This window comes from Schistocerca piceifrons, chromosome 2 (assembly GCF_021461385.2).
Source record: "Schistocerca piceifrons isolate TAMUIC-IGC-003096 chromosome 2, iqSchPice1.1, whole genome shotgun sequence".
Lineage (NCBI taxonomy): Eukaryota > Metazoa > Arthropoda > Insecta > Orthoptera > Acrididae > Schistocerca > Schistocerca piceifrons.
This window is the reverse complement of record NC_060139.1, coordinates 925,793,834-925,816,909: the sequence shown is the minus strand read 5'-3', so window position 1 is coordinate 925,816,909 and position 23,076 is coordinate 925,793,834. Positions and strand designations below refer to the sequence as shown.

The window sequence follows — 23,076 nt, the reverse complement described above, 5'->3', positions numbered from 1 at the left end:
AGGTCACGGGCTCCCTGTGTTAGGACAGTGCAGCCTTCTTGCAACATACAAGGGTCAAACAAAACTTGTGTCATTGTACATCCTTCGTTCTTCTTCTGCAGTGAACTTGTTTGGTTTCGATTTATTTCAGTTGTTTAACTTGTCTATAGTAAATCAGGTCCTATCAGTGAACCAGACTGTGCCTTCAGCCAGTGTTTCTCGTCTATGTGAAGAATTTTTAGACATTTTTGCACCGGGCCTCGGTTGCGCTAAGAACTATAAAGCACATTTGGAACTGAAAGTAAACGTGCAACCAAAATTTTTCAGAGCACGCAATGTTCCCCACGCATTGCGTGATGAGGTCGCAAAAACATTACACGATTTGGAATCACAAGGTGTCATTGAACGTGTGCAGGCTTTTCTCTGGGCATCACCCTTAGTAATTTTGCAAAAACCTTCCGGAAAATTGAGACTTTGTGTGGACTTCAAGGCAACAGTGAATCCACAACTAGTGACTGCAACTTTTCCTTTACCCCGCCCGGAACATGTTTTTGCCAAACTGTGCCCGGGTAAATATTTTTCAAAGTTGGACCTAGCGAACACGTACTTGCAAATACTGGTGGACGAAGAATCCCAGCACGTTTTGGTGGTTAACACGCATCTTGGTTTGTATCGATTCAAACGACTGCCATTCGGGTGTGCATCCGCCCATGCATTGTTTCAGCAATATCTACAAACTGTTTGTGCATCGGTCCCTACTGCAGCAAACTATCTGGACAATATTGTGATCTCCGGAAAGACGGAAGAAGAACATTTAGCCAATCTCAGAACACTATTTCAGGTCTTGCGACAAAATGGTCTTCGCTTGTGGAAGGACAAATGTGTGTTTTTTGCTCGTGACTTGCCATATCTGGGACATGTACTTAATGCCCAAGGCATACATCCCAGTCCAGAGCACCTCTGTGCCATACAAGACTTGCCTTCACCGCAGAATTTGAAGCAGCTACAGAGTGTGCTGGGAAAAATCAATTACTACCATAAATATGTGCGCCACGCCTCTTCCATTTCAGCTCCGCTTCATCGCTTACGCCGTTAAGGTGTTTCGTTCGTCTGGACGACGGAATGCGAACTTGCCTTTCGCCAGTTGAAATCGGCGTTGCTTTCCAATACTTGCCTTATGCCATTACCATCATCACGGACCACAAACCTTTGACATCGCTTTTTCATCCGAACAAGCCTGTACCTCCACGTACAGCGCAGAAATTCATTCGCTGGTCTATTTTCCTCTCGCAGTACCGCTACGATATCTTGTATCGGTCCACTGCTAAGCACGGAAACGCCGATGCGTTTTCCCGTTTGCCTGTTGCTGAGGATAGAGCATTCAATTCCTCCGAACTTGCTTGCATGTTCATTGATTCGGAAACCGATGACGTGGTCGACTCGTTTCCGATTGATTTTCGTCGTGTAGCTACAGCCACAGCTGCCGACCCTGTCCTGGCTACCATTCTGCGTTTCGTTGCTACTCAATGGCCCTTGTTGAAGTCACGGATCGGGGATCCGTTGGTTCACCGATTTTTTGCTCACAAGGAGAGACTATTTGTACGACGTGGTGTTTTGCTGTTGCGTTCTGATAATGATCAGTCCAGGGTCGTGGTCCCACGTTCGTTACAGTCCTCTGTCTTACAGCTTCTCCACCAAGGACATTGGGGTATAGTGAGAACGAAACAACTTGCTCGTCAGCACTGTACTTGGTTCGGAATCGATGCCGCGATTACGGATATGTGCTCTTCTTGCATGGTGTGTGCCGAACAACAATCAGCACCACCGCGGAAATTTTTTGCATGGCCGAAAGCCACTTCCCCTTGGCAACGCTTACACATCAATTTTGCTGGTCTATTCTGGAATGCTCGATGGTTGGTTGTGGTAGATTCATTCAGTAATTTTCCTTTTGTTGTCCGGATGTCTTCCACGACGTCATCTGCCACCATCCAAGCGTTATCAGCTATCTTTTGCATTGAAGGTCTTCCACAGACTATTGTTTCCGACAATGGCCCGCAATTCATGTCCGCAGAATTTCAGTCATTCTGCAAGGCCAATGGTATTCAACATCTGACGTCCGCGCCATTTTCGCCACAATCAAACGGTGCCGCTGAACGATTGGTCAGGACTTTCAAGTCACAGATGTTGAAGTTGAAAGAGTCGCATTCTCGGGAGGACGCGTTATTGCTCTTTTTGTCCTCGTATCACTCTCAGCCTCGAGATGGTCGCTCGCCAGCTGAGTTGCTTCACGGTCGCCCTCATCGAACCTTGATGTCTTTGCTACATCCGCTGAATCAGGTTCCTGTGCAGCAGCAGACACCTGCTTTTGCCCCAGGTGACGTTGTCTACTACCGCAACTATTGAGGTTCACGGCGTTGGCTCACAGGGCGCATTCTTCGCTGCCTCAGCTGCGCTATGTATCTGGTTTTGGGGGCCTCTGGTGAGGTGCGTCGGCATCTCAATCAGCTGCGCCTCTGTCGTCGCACGGGATCTGCCGCTCCCCGTCTGCTTTCAGTGACGGTGCCGTCCGGTCAGCGCCCTGAGGACCCATCTACTGGCTCGCCTCAGCCCCAGGTGTTACCGACGCTGCCTTCCATTTTGCCCCATGGCGACGCGCCGCCGCCGCCTGTTCTTCCACCAGCGAAGCCCGCAGTAGACGCGTCGCTGCACCCGCCGGGCGCCTCCATGGGTCACGCGCCGCCGATCGCTTCCCATGACCAGTTGTCCTCCGCCATGGAATTCTTGCCCGCTCCGGCCCATATGTCGTCTTCGCCCGTCGGGTGCCCCAGCTTGATGGAGGTCGACCCTTCGGCCCCTCCTGTCTCTCTGCGGGCGCATACACCGCATGTTGGCGTGCACCCTGAAGCAGGTTTTCAGGCGTTTCCTAGCTCCCCTCAGGCCGAGTGGCAGGGTCCGGGTGGCACAGCCTCACCTGTTGTTAGGCTCCCCACCTCGTCGCATACGCCAACATGGGGTCCTCTCCACGGCGGGCAGAAGCCTTATACCACAACCGTCCGCCAATTTGCGGGGGAGGAATGTGGTGTCACCGCCAGACACCACACTTGCTAGGTGGTAGCCTTTAAATCGGCCGCGGTTCGTTAGTATACGTCAGACCCGCGTGTCGCCACTATCAGTGATTGCAGACCGAGCGCCGCCACACGGCAGGTCTAGAGAGACTTCCTAGCACTCGGCTCCAGTGGCCAGCCGACTTTGCTAGCGATGGTTCACTGACAAATTACGCTCTCATTTGCCGAGACGATAGTTAGCATAGCCTTCAGCTACGTCATTTGCTACGACCTAGCAAGGCGCCATTAGCAATTACTATTGATGTTGTAAAACATGTACCGTCAAGAGCGATGTTCACCAATTGTGGATTAAAGTTAAATATTCCAGCAGCTACATATGTTCTTTGCTACTATAAAGTCCTTGTCCTGTTCCAGACCTCACGCCAGCCTGCGTGAGCTTAAATGCGTGCCTTTCGCCTTCCTCATAGTGGCTTGGCTGTCTTGCCAAGCCACAACATGTTACATTTTTAAACATTATAAAACTTGCTAAAACTGAAATCATTGAGAAATGTCGCTTCATTCTCTTCCTCCCTTTGTAGGCAATATCTTGGGCTACATTAATATATGAAACATTTTTAAACATTTTATGAAACAATTTTAAACACTATAAAACTTTCTAAAACTGAAATCATTGAGAAATGTTGCTTCATTCTCTTCCTCCCTTTGTAGGCAATATCTTGGGCTACAATAATATATGAAACTTTCATTATTATAATAAATATGTTCAGAAGGGAAAACATTTTAATGAAGAGCTTTAAAGAAAACATTTAAGACTTCTGATTTAATTGATGTTAATATGTATAGAGATATCTTTTGTTATTTGTTAAATGTATACTTTCTTCAGCTAGAAACAAATTATCAGCTTCTGTGTCACCCTTTTGAAAATTGGACTCAGAAGTAAATGGTGACAGAAACGTAACAGTTATGCTGAGTCTTTCATGATTAAATATCACATAAATTAAGATATGAAAGCCTATTTGCACAGTCACAAATTTTGTGCAACATACCTAGAATAGAACAGTTTTCTAAAGTGCACTCAATGTTCACCATCTATGTTGCTAGCTGATAGCTTGTTTCATACTATCTCCATTATTCCTTATTATACACTCATCACTCCAAGTAAAAAAAAGGCCAAGTCAACATCAACAAAGTGTATTCATAAATCAGAGCCACTCTTTACAATATTACAAATCAGGATGACCTGCAGTAATGTTCACATTATTATCAAAATATCATGTGATCAAATGAAATTTTTTGCCTAACAGTACCATAGAGTGATCCAAAGGTAACAACAACATGAATGTTCGAAGGTGAAATCAATCAGTATCTCACACTTCAGTCAAAGAGAAGCACAGAGGAAGCTGCTTTTGATATCCACAATTACACTACCTACTACCTAAGATTTGTAGTCTAAGGAATTTGGAGGGGAGGACAGAGGTGCGGACTGAAAGAGAAAGAAAGAAAATGAAGTAAAATGGGCTGAGAAATGAGACAAGATTAGAGTGCTACTAACACTTTTTGCAGAAATATTGTGCTTCACTATTTGTTGTATTCCATACCAAATAGTGAAGTAAAAGGCTCGTATACTCCACCTTGCTCCGATGGTCTATGGAACAGAATCTTTGACTGATAATAAAATTGCACTTGGTCCTGGGTTTGAACTCATTGATTGCGTATATCTTCAATAAAATTGTCAGCAATGGTGGCTCAATACTTCCAAAGTAAGTGGTTACCCTCATTCTACCAATGGCCTTGTCCAAGAGGGCAGAGGAGCAGACAGAGTTTCAGGGAAACCTCTTGCCCATGGGGTGGAAAATTGCCCTAAAAGACGGAAGAATCAGCAATGATCAATGGAATTAGGATGCAGAAGGCAATGTCACCACAAGATTAAAGAAATATAATTTGTATCCACACAATATGTGGCCTGTAATTGAAAAAGTGTCATGATGATCTCCCCATTGGCAAAAGTTTCAAGATTAGTTCCCATTTTGTGTCTCAGGGAAGGGAGTGCCATGGAGGTGGTAAACATGAGAAAAAGATTAAAGAACCTAAAAAGGGATAAGCTAGAAAATAAGAAAAGCAAAGTGGAATGGCTCAATCTAGATTTATTGGAGATCAGTGAAAAGAAATGGAAAGATGATAAGAATTTATTGTCACAATAATATGGGGTAATATCAACAGCAACAGAAAATGGTACAATGGGAGTTGGTTTTGTTGTGGATAGGAAGGTAGGGCAGAGAGTGAGTTACTGTAAAGAGTGAGCTACTGTGGACATTTCAGTGATAGGCTTCTTCCCATCAGAATCATCAGCAAACATCAATAACATTAGTTCTGATATACATTCCAAAATCACAGGCAGAAGATGAAGAGAAAAGGTATATGAGGACACTGAACGGGTGATTCAGTATGTACAGGGAGTTGATAGTCTAGTAACCATGGAGGATTGTAATGTGGTGCTAGGGAAAACAACAAAAGCCAGAGTTACAGGAGAATATGGGCTTCATGGTAGAAGTGAGAGAGAAGGAAGGCTCACTGAAATTTGCAATAAAGTTTAGTTAGTAACAGTAGACACACTGTTCAAAAATAGGTATACTTGGAAAAGGCTCAGAGACATGGGAAAATTCCACCTGGATTACATCACCCTCAGGCAAAGAGTATGAAATCAAGTACTGTATTGTAATAAGTACCCAGGAGCAAATACAGGGTCAGATCACAATTTAGTAATAATGAAGAATAGACTGAAATTTGAGAGAATTGTATGGAAGAATTAAAATGGAAGGAAATTTGAAACTGAGTAATGAGGAATGATGCATGTTTGATGCTCTCTAAGGTTGTGGTACAAAAATGTTCAAAGGAAGATGGGAATATAGCAGAATAAGTTATTTAGGAATTAAATAAATAAGAAGTGTAAGGAAACCAAGATAAAACGTCTGAAGGAAAAATGTGAAGAAACTGAAAAAGAAAAGCTCACCGGATGGACTGATTCATTATACAGAAAAGCCTTCATTGGAACTAAAAGCAAGGCTGTCAACATCAGGAGGTAAACTGGAATTCCACTGTTAACTGCGGAAGAGAGAACAAACTGGTGGAAAGAGTAAATTGAAGGCTTTTACAAAGCAAAGGTTGTGTCAAAGCAAGCTGGGATATTTTTCACTTCCCCTCTTGTTTTGCCATCTGCCTCCTTAAAATTCATTTTTTCAGTTTTAACTAATTACTATTAACATACGTGACTACAATCACCATTTTCATAAAAGAGAAAGGTTGTCCATCAGTTTTAAATAATATAAAACCAGATCTAATTTTGTGCTTAGTTTTATGTATGTAATTGAATTTCTTATTTATTTTGATTATTACTAGTTAGTATCTTTCATTATAAGGTGAAATCAGTAATTGTTTTGTAACTTAAATTCTATTGATGAGTTATAGACAAATATAAATTCTACACTAATTATAAACATTTGGAAGACAAAATGCTAGTATTCTTAGAGGATCTATTTGGCTCTATTCGAAAACATGTTAGCAAAACCAGCCCTTCATTAATTCCAAAGTAATTAACAGTTTTGTCAAAAGTATTGTTGGTATAACTATAAATATATTAATTACATGATTTAAACAAATAATTTGGCTTAACCCTTTTAGTAGAAGAAACTGTTAAAAAGAACCAATTTTTCAATTTATTCAGTTAATCAAACGACTTAAGTTTTAATTGTGATTTCTTTAAATTAAACATCAAACAATGTGTAGTTTCAGCACCTATTATTGTGATGATATTATATAAGAGCCCAATGTTTGGTCCTGAGACAGTCAGTCCATGGCAGAGTTTCAAACGAGAAACCTCTATTGGTTAGAACAACAACAATGCTTCAACTTAATTGTGAAATATGTGCTACACAATTAGGCCATGTGTTAAAACAATGACAATGTCTGCTCTGTATGTACCTTTCCTGTTCTTCAAGAACTGTAAACTTTGTGGTTAGGTTTTTACTGCTCGTAGATATTCATCAGTAAACTATTGTAGCAGTATTTGGATGTTCACCTGCAAACTATTAATGAGGCTTATGGAAAGTTCAAGCAATAGAGCACTGGCCATATACAGGGTGGTCCATTGATAGTGACCAGGTCAAATATCTCACGAAATAAGCATAAAACGAAAAAACTACAAAGAACGAAACTCATCTAGCTTGAAGGAGGAAACCAGATGGCGCTATGGTTGACCCGCAAGATGGTGCTGCCATAGGTCAAATGGATATCAACTGCGTTTTTTAAAATAGTAACCCCCATTTTTATTGCATATTCGTGTAGTACGTAAAGAAATATGAATGTCTTAGTTGGACCACTTTTTTCGCTTTGTGATAGATGGCGCTGTAATAGTCACACACGTATAAGTACATAGTATCACGTAACATTCCACCAGTGCAGATGGTATTTGCTTCGTGATACATTACCCGTGTTAAAATGGACCATTTACCAATTGCAGAAAAGGTCGATATCGTGTTGATGTATGGCTATTGTGATCAAAATGCCCAACAGGTGTGTGCTATGTATGCTGCTCGGTATCCTGGATGACATCATCCAAGCGTCCAGACCGTTCGCCGGATAGTTACATTATTTAAGGAAACAGGAAGTGTTCAGCCACATGTGAAATGTCAACCACGACCTGCAACAAATGATGATGCCCAAGTAGGTGTTTTAATTGCTGTCGCAGCTAATCCGCACATCAATAGCAGACAAATTGCGCGAGAATTGGGAATCTCAAAAACGTCGGTGTTGAGAATGTTACATCAACATCAATTGCACCCATGCACCAGGAATTGGATGGCAATGACTTTGAACGTCATGTACAGTTCTGTCACTGGGCACAAGAGAAATTACGGGACGCTGACAGATTTTTTGCACGTGTTCTATTTAGCGATGAAGCGTCATTCACCAACAGCAGTAATGTAAACCGGCATAATATGCACTACTGGGCAAGAGAAAATCCACGATGGCTGCAACAAGTGGAACATCAGTGACCTTGGTGGGTTAATGTATGGTGTTGCATTATGGGATGAAGGATAATGGGCCCCATTTTATCGATGGCAATCTAAATGGTGCAATGTATGCTGCTTTCCTACATAATGTTCTACCGATGTTACTACAAGATGTTTCACTGCATGACAGAATGTTGATGTACTTCCAACATGATGGATGTCCGGCACATAGCTAGCGTGCGGTTGAAGCAGTATTGAATAGCATATTTCATGACAAGTGGATTGGTCGTCGAAGCACGTTCACTGGATCTGACATCCCTGGATTTCTTTCTGTGGGGAACATTGAAGGATATTTGCTATCATCATCTACTGGCAACACCTGAGAACATGGGTCAGTGCATTGTCAATGCATGTGCGAACATTACGGAAGGCGAATTACTCGCTGTTGAGAGGAATGTTGTTACATGTATTGCCAAATGCATTGAGGTTGATGACATTATTTTGAGTATTTATTGCATTAATGTGGTATTTACCGGTAGTCACCCTGTAACAGCATGCGTTCTCAGAAATAATAAGTCCACAAAGGTATATGTATCACATTGGAACAACCGAAATAAAATGTTCAAACATACCTACGTTCTGTATTTTAATTTAAAAACCCTACCTGTCACCAACTGTTCATCTAAAATTGTGAGCCATATGTTTGTGACTATTACAGAACCATCTATCACAAAGCGAAAAAAGTGGTCCAACTAAAACATTCATATTTCTTTACGCACTACACGAATATGTAATAAAAAATGGGGGTTCCTAAATAAAAAATCACAGTTGATATCCGTTTGACCTATGGCAGCGCCATCTAGCGGGCCAACCACAGCGCTATCTGGTTTCCTCCTTCAAGCTAGACAAGTTTTGTTCTTTGTAGTTTTTTCATTTGACGCTTATTTTGTGAGATATTTGGCCCAGTCATGATCAATGGACCACCCTGTATATATAACTGTGTATTATTGGGGGGTTGTGAAAAGTGAAAGTAAAAGACTGTGAAACGCAACTGTGCATCTGACGGCTACATCATTTACAGTAGACGGTAGTTACATTTCCACCCCCTATATTTTTCAGCCAGTACGTCGACACTGAGGACAACAAACGAAGAAGAATTAAAGTGGGCAAGCACCATCACAAGGTATTGTCCAATGACATGATAGATACAAAACAAAATGGGAGCTGAGATAAAAGACATTGTGAATCAAGTATAATTATAAGAGTTTAACTGAGCTTTGGAAGGACAGAAGGTCAAATAAAGCTGAAAGAATAAGATAACATACCTTCAGGATTTCTACAAATGTTGGGGGAACTGGCAGCTAACTGTTTATTCATATTGGTGCTTAGAATCTATGAAAGCGGAGACTTACAATGAGACTTTCAGAAAAATACCATCCACATAATTCCGAAGATAGCAAGGGCAGATAAATATAAGAATTATCACAATATAAATTTAACACCTAGCCAAGTTGTTGACAAGAATAATACACAGAAAAATAGAAAAGAAAACTGAAGAGCTATCAGATGATGATCAGTTTGGTTTTCAAAAAGGTAAAGGAAGCAGAAATTCATTTCTGATTCTGCACTTAATAATGGCAGCAACACTTATGAAAAATCAAGACATGATTATTGGATTTATTAACCCAGAGAAAGTGGGCGACTGAGTAAAATAAGGCAAGATGTTCAAAATTCTGAGAAAAGTAGGAGTAAGGTATAGGGAACTACATATAAGATACCATACCAGCAACTACAAGGCATACATTGCATTACTCAAAGTGCTGTGCTAAATAAACCATACCCTGAGCAGTGTCAATATAAGCAAAATGAGTCTATTCCTAATGCCTTGGAATATGCTGTTTGCAGTTCTTGGTCTAGAGGTTAGCTTTGTTGCCTCTGGATCACGAGGTCCCGGGTTCGATTCCCGCTCGGTCGGGGATTTTCTCCACCTGGAGACTGGGTGTTTGTGTTGTCTTAATCATTTCATCATCATTCAGGAAAATTGTGAGACTTGACAGTGTAAAGATTAGGAATTTGTGCAGGTGTCGATAATCTTGTCATTGAGTCCCCCACAGACCAATATCATCACCATGGGAATATGCTGTATATCCACCTTTCAGTGCACTTCTAGTGTCCAAATCATTTGTCATTCATTTAAATTCCAGGCTTACAAGTGTTAGCCAATTGGCAGACATCATTTTTTGTCAATTTTATTATAGTTCAAAAACCTTCATGAGTGTGTGTACAACTCCCCAAAGCTTCACTACAGACTGGTGAACTGTATAGGCATGCATACAGGACAAACAAAGAAACATTCCTTACATATATATGGAATTCCATTACCTTGGAAGCAAGATAACATGCTGAATGAAGCAAGGAGGACATAAAAAGCACACTACCAGAGGCAAAGAGAGCATTTGTGGACAAAGAAGTTTACTAACATCAAACATAAGACGTAATTTGAAGAAGAAATTGCAGAGAATGTATCTTAGGAGCACAGTATGTGTGGTAGTGGATCACGATCTGAGGGAACAACAGAAAAGCAGGGAATAGAAGTGTCTAAGATGTGATGATATAGAAGGATGTTGAAAACAAGGTGTACTGATAAGCTAAGGAATGATGAGGTTCTCCACAGCATCAGGAAAGAAAGGAACATGCATAAAATACTAATACAAAAACAGTATGATAAGACATATGCTAAGCCATCAGAGAATAATGTCAATGGTACTAGAGGAAGTTGTAGAGAGTAAAAACTGCAGGGGAAGACAGAGATCAGAATATATGCAACAAACAGTTGACGATGTAGAGTTCAAGTGCTTTTCTGAGATGAAGAGGTTGGCACAAGAGAGGAATTCATGGTAGGCTGCATCAAACAAGACAAAAAAAACTCCTTAAATATTCCCATCCTTCCCCTAAACTACACATGCACATAATTTATATCCCATACAATTGATGCATCAGTTCATCACCTTTCCATTGTAATATGGGTTCATATTGCTACCATTCATTCTGAGCAGTACACATATTCAATAAAAATTGATGAGTATGGAAGGAAAATCAGTAAAGCCACTCATAAACATAATTTGTAGCTTCTGTGTCAATATCATGGCTATGGAACCTGCAGATCCACTTTTGGACTCTGTGTATCTTAACTAGAACTGATATCTCTGATATGTTACCCATCATGTATGTTTCATATTCTCAGAGATGGTGAAAATGTGTACACTAGAGTTGCCTCTGGGAGGATAAGGCCTTAATTCCCCATTCACTTTTTATTTCCCTAAGTTGCTTAAAGTCAGTTCTTAGTATTGACATTTTGTATATTCCACAAGAGTATAATGTTTTAATGGTTTGAGAAGCATATCTGTAGTAAGGAACTGCTTGATGATTACACACTGAAATAAAAAATTTAGTAACAATCTATACAACAATTTCTTTTGATGAAGATTATTATTATGAAAAGTTATTTGGGACAGCTACTCTGAGCCCTGTCACATAGTTACTTTTATGAACTTTATATTTAGGAGTACATTGTTACTTACTAATGTAAGAGTTCAGAGCAGAAATTGCGTCTGCTGAGAAACTTTTCACTGCTTCAAGTTTCATTGATGTTGCTAACGGTGCAGAGGTATATAAAGTATATGCAAATGCATCTACCTGTAACAAAAATTGAAGATAAATTATTACTTAAAATGCTGCACAGTGTAGCCATGCGGTCTGAGTCATCTTGCCACAGTTCGCGGGGCTCCCCCCATTGGAGGTTCGAGTTCTCCCTCAGGCATGGAAGTGTGAGTGTTGTCCTTGGCATAAGTTTGTATAAGTTAGATTAAGTAGTGTGTAAGCCTAAGGACCAATGATCGGCGTTTTGGTCCTATAGGAACTTACCACAAAAATTACTTACAACGAAACATATCTATAAATACAGGTACTTTAGTTATACTGGTAAGTTTTATACTTGAACTGAACTAAAGACTTTTCCAATTAGTAACTACATGGAAGTTCATGTCATGAGTAGACTTAGTTTCTCTCCTCTATTAAATATGTATGGGATTTGTACAATACAAACATACATAGAAATTAGTGGTTCCAATTTCCAAGCAAGTTATTTTTTATTAGCAATGTCACACATTTTATCAAAAAATAAAGAAAAAAAGAAACACAATTTAATTCTTGTCTGCTACATGAAACTATTGCATATTATTTGGCTAATCTAGTGCATTGCCTTTTGCATGGGCAGGAATACCTTTATATCCCACATCTGAATCCTACACTCAGCTGTCTTAACATAATTTGACTCATGTGATGAGTAGCCACTTGGGCAGGGCTGCATAAATGTGGCACAAATTGTCATAGTCTTGGGGTCCTCATTATTATCAGCTACTCAGCAGTTATCATTAGTTTTAACTACTTTTGTTATTTGGTAGTAGTGGGTACTAGTAGGCTTCAGCTTCAATTTTGGTCCATTTTGTGTTTGTTTTATTGCCACAAGATCACCAGCTTTCTATCTAAAGGCTTTCCTCTGACGTCAGTTGAAGGTAGCAAAGTTAGTAATTTAACATCTTCCCTCACTTCATTGCATCTCTCTACAAATCAGTTAATAAGATCTCCTTCCAATAATTTTGATGTGAGGCTGTATGTGTATCTTAACTCTCAATCCTGATATTTACATGCTAAGTTGAATTCAAAGCACACTGAACTGTTAGTACCATTTTGTATCATTCAGTTGGCTTGTCCTACTAAGCTTAGCAATGATTATAGCCAAGGTAGAGTCGATTCTCTTAATCTCCCCATTTGCTCTAAGGAGTCCCATCATTATTAAAATGTGCTCAATTGCTTCTACCATGCTGTACTCCTCCAGTGCTTGAGATGCTAAACAATTACTTCTATCAGTGTTTACTTGGATTGGATTCTCAAAATTAATCTTCTGTAATTCCCTTTTATTATTTGTTTCTATTGATTTCATAGCCCTTTAAGGATAAATCCAAAACCAGTAGTACTTCTGATGTGGCTGCACCCCATGTGAGTTGATTTAAGTGGTCCAGATGATCCCTGTGATAAGTATAATGTGGCCCAGTCTCTTTGAAAAGGGATTGCACGAAATTTTCTTCTTTTTTGATTCAACAATGTAGAAAAAGATAGATTGCTGCTTACCATAAAGAAGGTATGTTAAGTTGCAGACAGATACAACTAAAAGACGCTTATGTAATGCTTTCAGCCACAGCCTTCATCAGCAAAAGAGAGACACACACCATTCATACACACAAGCAAGGACATCTCATTGTCAACTCCAACATCTCGGCCTCAGATGCTGGAGTTGGTGGTCATATGTGCATGTGGTATGGTTGCTTGTGTGTATGAATGCTCTGTGTCACTCTTTTGCTGATGAATGATGTGGCCCAAAGCTTGATATAAGTGTCTTTTAATTGTGCCTATCTGCAACTTAACATGTCTTCTTTACGGTAAGTACCAATCTGTCTCTTCCTACATTGTTCATATTCCTACATGGAGTTTCCATTGTTTGATTTTCTTTGCTGATTTCTTATTAATAGTTGAATGCTCTGTGTGTTAAATAACACACTCAGAAATCATTTGTTTCAAGTTATTGTTTAAATTTGATACATAACAATCATGTTTTAGTTCCTCTTTGGTTCAGTTAATGGTGTAATGTACTTTCTCATGCATGTGAAATCACTGGAATCTCTCTTCCATCACTGAACTTGAAAAGAAGTCCAACTCTCACTAAATCACACTTTGAGGAAGTTTTGATCATTGCCAAACTAACATTCTTCTCTTGAGTTTTTCTGATTGTACCAATTAACATTTCTGCAAAAAGAAAAAAAAAAAGAAGAAAAAAAACCATCTACATGTTCCATATTTCAAAAAATCCTGATTTAAGATGATGAAACAATATACTTCAAAACTAACACACCACTTGCTATTCTCAGTACTTCTTATTCAAGGTCTTTTGAAATGCAGAATAATCTATTGCAATTTTAATATGCATTTCTAGTAAACAAACACAGAATTTGTTTAAGGCATTAACAATTGCTAAGACCTTAAGATCATAACTTCTGCAATTTTTTTTGTTGAGGTGTGTTTTTACTCATGTTAGAAACTAGATATAATATTGCCATCATATGGAGATTTCTGTAATAGCACAGCATCAAAGCCATCTTTGCTTGCAACTATGTGTAGTTCAGTTTTGTATTTTTCACTGTAAATTTTTGAAACTGAATCTAAATCTGCTTCTATACTCTGAAAACACCATGAGGTGCATGGCAGAGAGTGCATCCAATTGTACCAGTTAATAGGGTTTCTTTCTCTTCCATACATGTATGGAGGGTGGGAAGAATGATTGGTTGAATACCTCTGTGTGTGCAGTAGTTATTCTAATCTTATCATCATGTTCCCCATGTGAGCAATACATAGGGGATTATAGTATATTCCCACAGTCATCATTTAAAGATGGTTCTTGAAACTTTATTAGTAAATTTTCTTGGGATAGGTTACATCTATTTTCAAGAGTCTTCCAGTTCAGTTTCTTCAGTATCTCTGTGGCACTCTCTCATGGATCAAACAAACCTGTGACCATTCATGCTGCTCTTCTCTGTATACTTTCAATATCCCATTATTCAAATTTGGTGTGGGTCCCACATACTGACACAATATTCTAGAACCAGTCACTTGAGTGATTTGTAAGCAATCTCCTTTGTAAACTGATCACACTCTCCCAGTAGTCTACCAATCAATGAAAGTCTACCACCTGCTTTACCCACAACTGAACCTATATTATCATTCCATTTCACATCCCTACAAAGTGTTACACCCAGGAATTTGTATGAGCTGGCCAATTCCAACAGTGACTCATTGATATTAAAGTCATAGGATACTACATTATTCTGCTTTGTGAAGTCACACAGTTTCACATTTCTGAGCATTTAAAGTTAGTTGCCAATCTTTAACCCATTTTGAAATCTTACCAAAATCTGCCTAAATATTTATGCAGTTTCTTCCACATAATACTTCATCATAGATGTCTGCATCTTCTGTAAAAAGGTTGAGGTTACTGTTAGTATTGAGTGCAAGGTATTAATATACAACAGGAACAGCAAGGGTCTCCACACACTTCCCTTGGGCACTCCTGGACTTATTTCCACATCTGACAATGACTCTCAATCCAAGATAACATGCTGCACCCTCTCTATCAAGAAGTGCTCAACATAGTCAAAACTTTCACTTGACACCCCATATGATCATACTTTCAACAATAAGTGCTGTTGTGGTACTGAGTCAAATGTATTTTGGAAATCAAGAAATACTGTGTCTACCTGAATGCCTTGATCCAAAGCTTTCAGTATGTCTTGAGAAAAGTGTGAGTTGGGTTTCACATGATTGATGTATTCAGAATCCATGCTGGTTGGCATTGAGGTGGTCATTCTGTGCAAGATACTTGTTTGAGCTCAGAATATGTTCTAAGATACTACAACAAATTGGTGTCAAAGATACTGGATCATAGATTTGTGAATCCCTTCTACTACTCTCCTTGTAGGTGAATGTACCTGTGCTTTTCACCAAGAAATGAGTCCAGTTTTTTGTTCCAAGTTTATTGTTCTACAATAGATTATAGTTAGAAGAGGGACTAAGTCAGCTGCAAATTCAGTACAGAATCTGATAGAGATTCCATCATGCCCTATTGCTTTGTTCAGTTATAATTATTTCAGCTGTTTTTCAACACCACTGACACTAATACTTATCTCATTTATCTTTTCAGTGATATGAGAGCTAACTTGGGGCAATTATGGATTTTTCCTTTAAAGGAGCACTTGGAAACAGAATTAAGCATCTCAGCTTTCGCTTTGTGACCCTCAATTCCAGTTCCTGGACACTAATTTTGGTGCCACTGACAGCCTTTACATGTGACTAGAATTTCTTTGCATTTCGTGAAATATCTTTTGACAATATTCTGCTACAGTAGCCACTGAAGGCGTCACGCAATTCTCTCCTGACAGCCAAACGTGTTTCATTCAGCATCTCTCTCTATCCAAAGTCTAACCTATTGTGCAGTAATCTCTGTTTCTTTAGAAGTTTCCTTACAGTGACTGAATACCATGAACGTTCACTCCCATTACGAACTGTTCTAGTGAGTACATATCTATCCAGTCCATGATCAATTACTCTTTTAAACCTGAGTCATAGTTTCTCTACTTGTTCCTGACTTGTGCTGAAAGTTTCAAGTTACTCACTGAAATATGACATAACTCAGTTTTTCTCTAGTTTACTTGACTTATATGTCTTTCTTGTTGTCGCAATTGTCCTTTGCACTTTGGTAATCATTGTTGCCACAACCGCACCATGGTCACTGATACCAGTTTTGATGTGAACATCCTCAAAGAGGTCTGATCTATTTGTTGCCATTAGATCAAATATATTTCCATCACAAGAGGGATCATACCCACCACTAACAAAACTTTTTTCCCAATTGAGTTTTAGATGATTAAAATCTCCAGAAACTTATGTACAAGAGAACTGGGGTTTCCTCTAAAGTTTTCAGTTACATCAGGAGATGTGAGTTTCTTGTCTATTGTGACAAATACACCACCACCATTTCCCATTTGCCTATCCTTCTGATATACAGGGTGTTACAAAAAGGTATGGCCAAACTTTCAGGAAACATTCCTCACACACAAAGAAAGAAAATATGTTGTGTGGACATGTGTCTGGAAACACTTACTTTCCATGTTAGAGCTCATTTTATTACTTCTCTTCAAATCACATTAATCATGGAATAGAAACACACAGCAACAGAACGTACCAGCGTGACTTCAAACACTTTGTTACAGGAAATGTTCAAAATGTCCTCCGTTAGCAAGGATACATGCATCCACCCTCTGTCGCATGGAATCCCTGATGCGCTGATGCAGCCCTGGAGAATGGTGTATTGTATCACAGCCGTACACAATACGAGCACGAAGAGTCTCTACATTTGGTACCGGGGTTGTGTAGACAAGAGCTTTCAAATGCCCCCATAAATGAAAGTCAAGAGGGTTGAGGTCAGGAGAGTGTGGAGGACATGGAATTGGTCCACCTCTACCAATCCATTGGTCACCGAATCTGCTGTTGAGAAGCGTACGAACACTTCGACTGAAATGTGGAGGAGCTCCATTGTGCATGAACCACATGTTGTGTCGTACGTGTAAAGGCACATGTTCTAGCAGCACAGGTAGAGTATCCCGTATGAAATCATGATAACATGCTCCATTGAGTGTAGGTGGAAGAACATGGGGCCCAATCAAGACATCACCAACAATGCCTGCCCAAACGTTCACAGAAAATCTGTGTTGATGACATGATTGCACAATTGCGTGTGGATTCTCGTCAGCCCACACATGTTGATTGTGAAAATTTACAATTTGATCATGTTGAAATGAAGCCTCGTCCATAAAGAGAACATTTGTACTGAAATGAGGATTGGCACGTTGTTGGATGAACCATTCGCAGAAGTGTACCCGTGGAGGCCAATCAGCTGCTGATAGTGCCTGCACATGCTGTACATGGTACGAAAACAACTGGTTCTCCTGTAGCACTCTCCATACAGTGACGTGGTCAACGTTACCTTGTACAGCAGCAACTTCTCTGACACTGACATTAGGGTTATCATCAACTGCATGAAGAATTGCCTCATCCATTGCAGGTGTCCTCGTCATTCTAGGTCTTCCCCAGTCGCGAGTCATAGGCTGGAATGTTCCGTGCTCCCTAAGACACCGATCAATTGCTTCGAACATCTTCCTGTTGGGACACCTTCGTTCTGGAAATCTGTTGCGATACAAACGTACCACGCCACGGCTATTGCTCCATGCTAATCCATACATCAAATGGGCATCTGCCAACTCTGCATTTGTAAACACTGCACTGACTACAAAACCACGTTCATGATGAACACTAACCTGTTGATGCTACGTACTGATGTGCTTGATGCTAGTACTGTAGAGCAATGAGTCGCATGTCAACACAAGCACCAAAGTCAACATTACCTTCCTTCAATGGGGCCAACTGGTGGTGAATCGAGGAAGTACAGTACATACTGACAAAACTAAAATGAGCTCTAACATGGAAATTAAGCACTTCCAGACACATGTCCACATAACATCTTTTCTTTATTTATGTGTGAGGAATGTTTCCTGAAAGTTTGGTCGTACCTTTTTGTAACACCCTGTATACTTACATTTTCACCAAAAAACTCACTGCTAAAGATCTCAGGTTTCAACCAGCTATCTATACCTAACAATACGTGTGCTTCATTGCTTTTCATGAGTACTTCAAACTCTGGCACTTTGTTGCATATGCTTTGGCAGTTAACCAATAAGATTTTCATACTATCACCTGTGGGACACGTTTCTTCCAAACTTACACTGACACTTCTGGGTTTCCTATAGCTATCATTAATTGGATTGTATGGAGAGTCACCCAATCTAAATGACCCTTGTGTGCACCTCATGCACAGGTATCTGAGTAGCAGCCTCTGACATATAGTGCACATCTGACCCATTTATGTGGGCCCTACAGCTCTCAAGTGGTGCAAGTCCACGAAGTCGTATCAAAGCTTGTCACAGAAACTTTAATGTCTCTGGTTTAGTCCTTCCTCCTGACTCAGAACCAAAAGGTCACAGTCAGTTCTGGGGACAATACTGCAAATTGTGAGCTTCACTGAAACTCCACATCTCAGGCTGGTCTTCTCAACCTCCTCTGCCAGTCACTGGAATGACCTGAATATCACCTTGGGGCCCACAGTCTCACCACAGTCTGCAATTTGTTGCACTCTGTTCCCTCAATGGCTGCTGGAATAATCTCTTCAGTATGCTGAATGAGGTCCCCAGGCATACACCATGAGTGCCCCTGGTGCCCTTTCCTGTCACTTGCTGCAATTTCCCTAAGGGATACCATCATTTCCCAAGTGTTTGAATTGCCGACAATTAATAGACCCCCTACTCTTTTGCATTTGTCTCCTCTGGGGGCACCAGACAAAATAGGTTTCACCAAAAAAGTTGAGGTGAGTCCCACTGGCTCAGTTTCAGTGAGAGGCAGAAAGCACCTCAAACTTGTTGGTTAGGGGGATTAGTACAACACCATGACTCCTCCCTCGTCCCTGTCCACCCTATACAGGACCCCTAGATCTACCATTGACATGCCACTCACAGTCAAGTGGAGACAGGATCCACAGGAGAGGATAGAAGCTAAGGTATCACAGGTACATGACCCTTGGGAGCTCATCCAACACACTTATTCACAACAGCTGAGCCAACTCATCCCATATTGAAGAAAAGCATTCACATTGGGGCTGTTTTGGCAAGTGTGATGCATTACAGGGCAGTGAACTAATAATACATATATATATAAAACAAAGATTCTGTAGCCGGCCAAAGTGGCCGCGCGGTTAAAGGCGCTGCAGTCTGGAACCGCAAGACCGCTACGGTCGCAGGTTTGAATCCTGCCTCAGGCATGGATGTTTGTGATGTCCTTAGGTTAGTTAGGTTTAACTAGTTCTAAGTTCTAGGGGACTACTGACCTCAGCAGTTGAGTCCCATAGTGCTCAGAGCCATTTGAACCAAAGATTCTGTAACTTACCAAACGAAAGCGTTGGTACATTGATAGAAACAATAACAAACACAAACACACACACACACACACACACACACACACACATACACACACACACACACACACACAAATTTCAAGCTTTCACAACCCACGGTTGCTTCATCAGGAAAGAGGGAAGGAGAGGGAAAGACGAAAGGATGTGGGTTTTAAGGGAGAGGTTAAGGAGTCATTCCAATCCCGGGAGTGGAAAGACTTACCTTGGGGGGGAAAAAGGGACAGGTATACACTCACACACACACACACATATCCATCCGCACATAACAGATACAAGCACACATATGTAAAGGCAAAGAGTTTGGGTAGAGATGTCAGTCGAGGCGGAAGTACAGAGGCAAAGATGTTATTGAATGACAGGTGAGGTATGAGCGGAGGCAACTTGAAATTAGCGGAGGTTGAGGCCTGGTGGGTAATGGGAAGAGAGGATATGTTGAAGGGCAAGTTCCCATCTCCGGAGTTCTGATACGTTGGTGTCAGTGGGAAGTATCCAGATGACCCGGACAGTGTAACACTGTGCCAAGATGTGCTGGCCGTGCACCAAGGCATGTTTAGCCACAGGGTGATCCTCATTACCAACAAACACTGTCTGCCTGTGTCCGTTCATGGAAATGGACAGTTTGTTGCTTCACAGTGTAGGCTGGTCAGTTGGTAAATCACATTGGTGCTGTCACACGTGGCTCTGCCTTTGATCGTGTACACCTTTCGGGTTACAGGACTGGAGTAGGTGGTGGTGTGAGGGTGCATGGGACAGGTTTTACACTGGTGGCGGTTACAAGGGTAGGAGCCAGAGGGTAGGGAAGGTGGTTTGGGGATTTCATAGGGATGAACCAAGAGATTACAAAGGTTAGGCGGATGGCGGAAAGACACTCTTGGTGGAGTGGGGAGGATTTAGTGAAGGATGGATCTCATTTGAAATGAAATTAAGTGTGTCATCCTCATTCTAATTGGTATTAAAATAATATCAGGGTAAATAAATACAGTGTTCTATAGAGCTAATATCCAAGAAACATTTATAAAGCAGTGGAAAACTGCAGACACATCTAATAATATAAACTGAACTTTATTGCACTGGAACTCTCCTAAGTATGTCACAAACAAAGTAAGCTTATACTTTTGGCTCACCTCTACAATATCAATGTAAAACAATCCATTCTTGGAGTCTAATGTGCAAAACACAGACATACTGCAGTTTATCTAAAATACCTTTTATATGGGAAAATGGCTGACAAACTTTCACCATAATGTGGTCTTCTCAAAGTACAAGACCCACTTAAATTGGATTTCACTGAGCAAAGTGGCGCATTGGTTAGCACACTGGACTTACATTCAGAAGGACAATGGTTCAAACCCACATCCGACCATCCCAATTTACATTTTCTGTGACTTCGCTAAATAGCTCCAAGCAAATGTTGGAAAGATTTCTTTGAAAGAGTACAGTTGATTTCCTTCTGAATTTTTGCAGCAATTCGAGCTTGTGCTCCATCACTAATCACCTCAATGTTGACAGGACATTCTATCCTAATCTTCAATAAATGGAAAGTCCAGACTGGAATATCAACAATCATAAAAAGTATAGATTGTTTCTCACCATAATGGTGACACCCTGAGTTGCAGACAGGCATAACACAAAGGCTGTTTACACACTAAGCTTTCAGCCAAACAATCTTCAGAAAAGAAAAGAGAACACACACACATACCACAAGCAGGTAGACATCATGTGCACATAATTGCTGTCTCCAGCTACTTGAGCCAGACTGCAATTGTTGCACTGAACAAGGGCAGCAGTTGGGAGTGGGGCACAAAAGGGGGAGGGTTTGTAGAGTATGGGTGGGGAAGAGAAGAGTGCTTTCTGGCGGTGTAAAGGGACTACTGTAGAAACCAGCAGGACAAGGCTTGGGCAGTGTCAGCAGACTATGAGGAAGGAGATGCTGGGTGGAGGGGGAGGGGGATGGGCACTGGAAAAGAAGAGGAGCAGAGAAGGGGACAGATGGGGATGGATGGACTGGCAGAGAGTGAGCACAACAAGGCTGAGGGGATATGAAATGGGAGGAGGTGTAGGAGCAGTAACTGTTGGATAGAGAGTGTGGGGACAGTAGGTTATCATAGTTTGAGAGTAGAATAATTTCTGGAGTGAAGTATGTGATGTAAGGATAACACCCATCTGTCCAGTTCAGAAAAGCTGGTGGTGGAGCGGAGAGCCCAAACGACCCAGGTTGTGAAGCAACAATTAAAATCAAACACATTATGTTCAACTGCATGTTGTGCCACAGGGTGGTTGACTTTGTTCTTGTGCATAATTTGACAGTGGTCATTCATCCTGTTAAACAGCTGGTTGGTAGTCATACCAATATAAAAAGCTGTGCAATTATTGCAGCAGAGCTACTATGTGAAATGGTTGCTGTTACAGGTGGCCTGGCATCTGATGGGGTAGGAAAAGCCTATGACAAGGACTGGAATAGAAGTGTTGGGTGGGTGGACTGGGCAAGTCTTGCACCTGGGTCTTCCACAAGGATATGATCACTCTGGCAAGGGCTGGGATTTGGATTGGCATAGGGATGGACTAGGATGCTGTGGAGGTTGGGTGGACAACAGGACACAACTTTACGAAGATTGGGAAGGATCGTGGGTAGGATGTCCCTCTTTTCAGGGCTTTCAGAGGCCTGCGAAGGATGTGGTTAAATTGTTCCAGTCTGAGATGGTACTGGGTGACGAAGAGGGTGCCCCATTGTAGCTGGTTCCTCATAGTGGTGGGACAATTGAGAATGAGTTGGGATAGAGCTTGGGAAATCTGCTTGTGGACTAGGTCTGTGGAATAGTGCCTGCTGTGATGACTTTTTGAGACGTTCAGCATACTGTGCAAGGGAGTTCTTGACACTGCAGATAAGCTGAAGTGGTCAGTATCTTTGATGTGTGGGGCCAGATTTTGGGCAATTGGTTGGAGGTGGTGATCAAGGTGGACCAAAATTCTTTCCATGGGGACACAAGGACCAGCTACAATGGAGCACCCAGGATTGATAGCTTTTTGGGGAACCTGTAGAAAGTTGGTGTGCAGGGTGTCATGGAGGTGAGGAGGGAAATGGATTCAGGAGAGAGGTCCTGGGAAGGTATGAAGCCTGTAAGCATGGATTGAAGTTTATGTTGACCTTTTGGGATGGGATCACTCTGGCAGAGTTTATAGGTGGATGAGTAAGACAATCGGCAAAGGCTTTCTACTAGCTAGTCACAGCAATACATAATGAGAGGATCCATCACTGTCATTATGAATTTCAGTCACCTCTGCCACCTGTCTGACTGTTCCACCTAGTAACCCTGCCAGAGTGATTCCATGAGAG

General features: G+C 41.1%; 1 protein-coding gene across 1 annotated transcript in view; it reads right to left on the bottom strand.

Annotated features, from left to right (window-relative positions):
* LOC124775997 overlaps positions 1-23,076 on the bottom strand; it is a 141,996-nt gene that overhangs the window by 50,210 nt on the left and 68,710 nt on the right. The window contains exon 8 of the mRNA XM_047250838.1: positions 11,635-11,749. Coding sequence (XP_047106794.1) covers positions 11,635-11,749 — 115 coding nt within the window. The remainder of the gene's footprint in view (positions 1-11,634; positions 11,750-23,076) is intronic.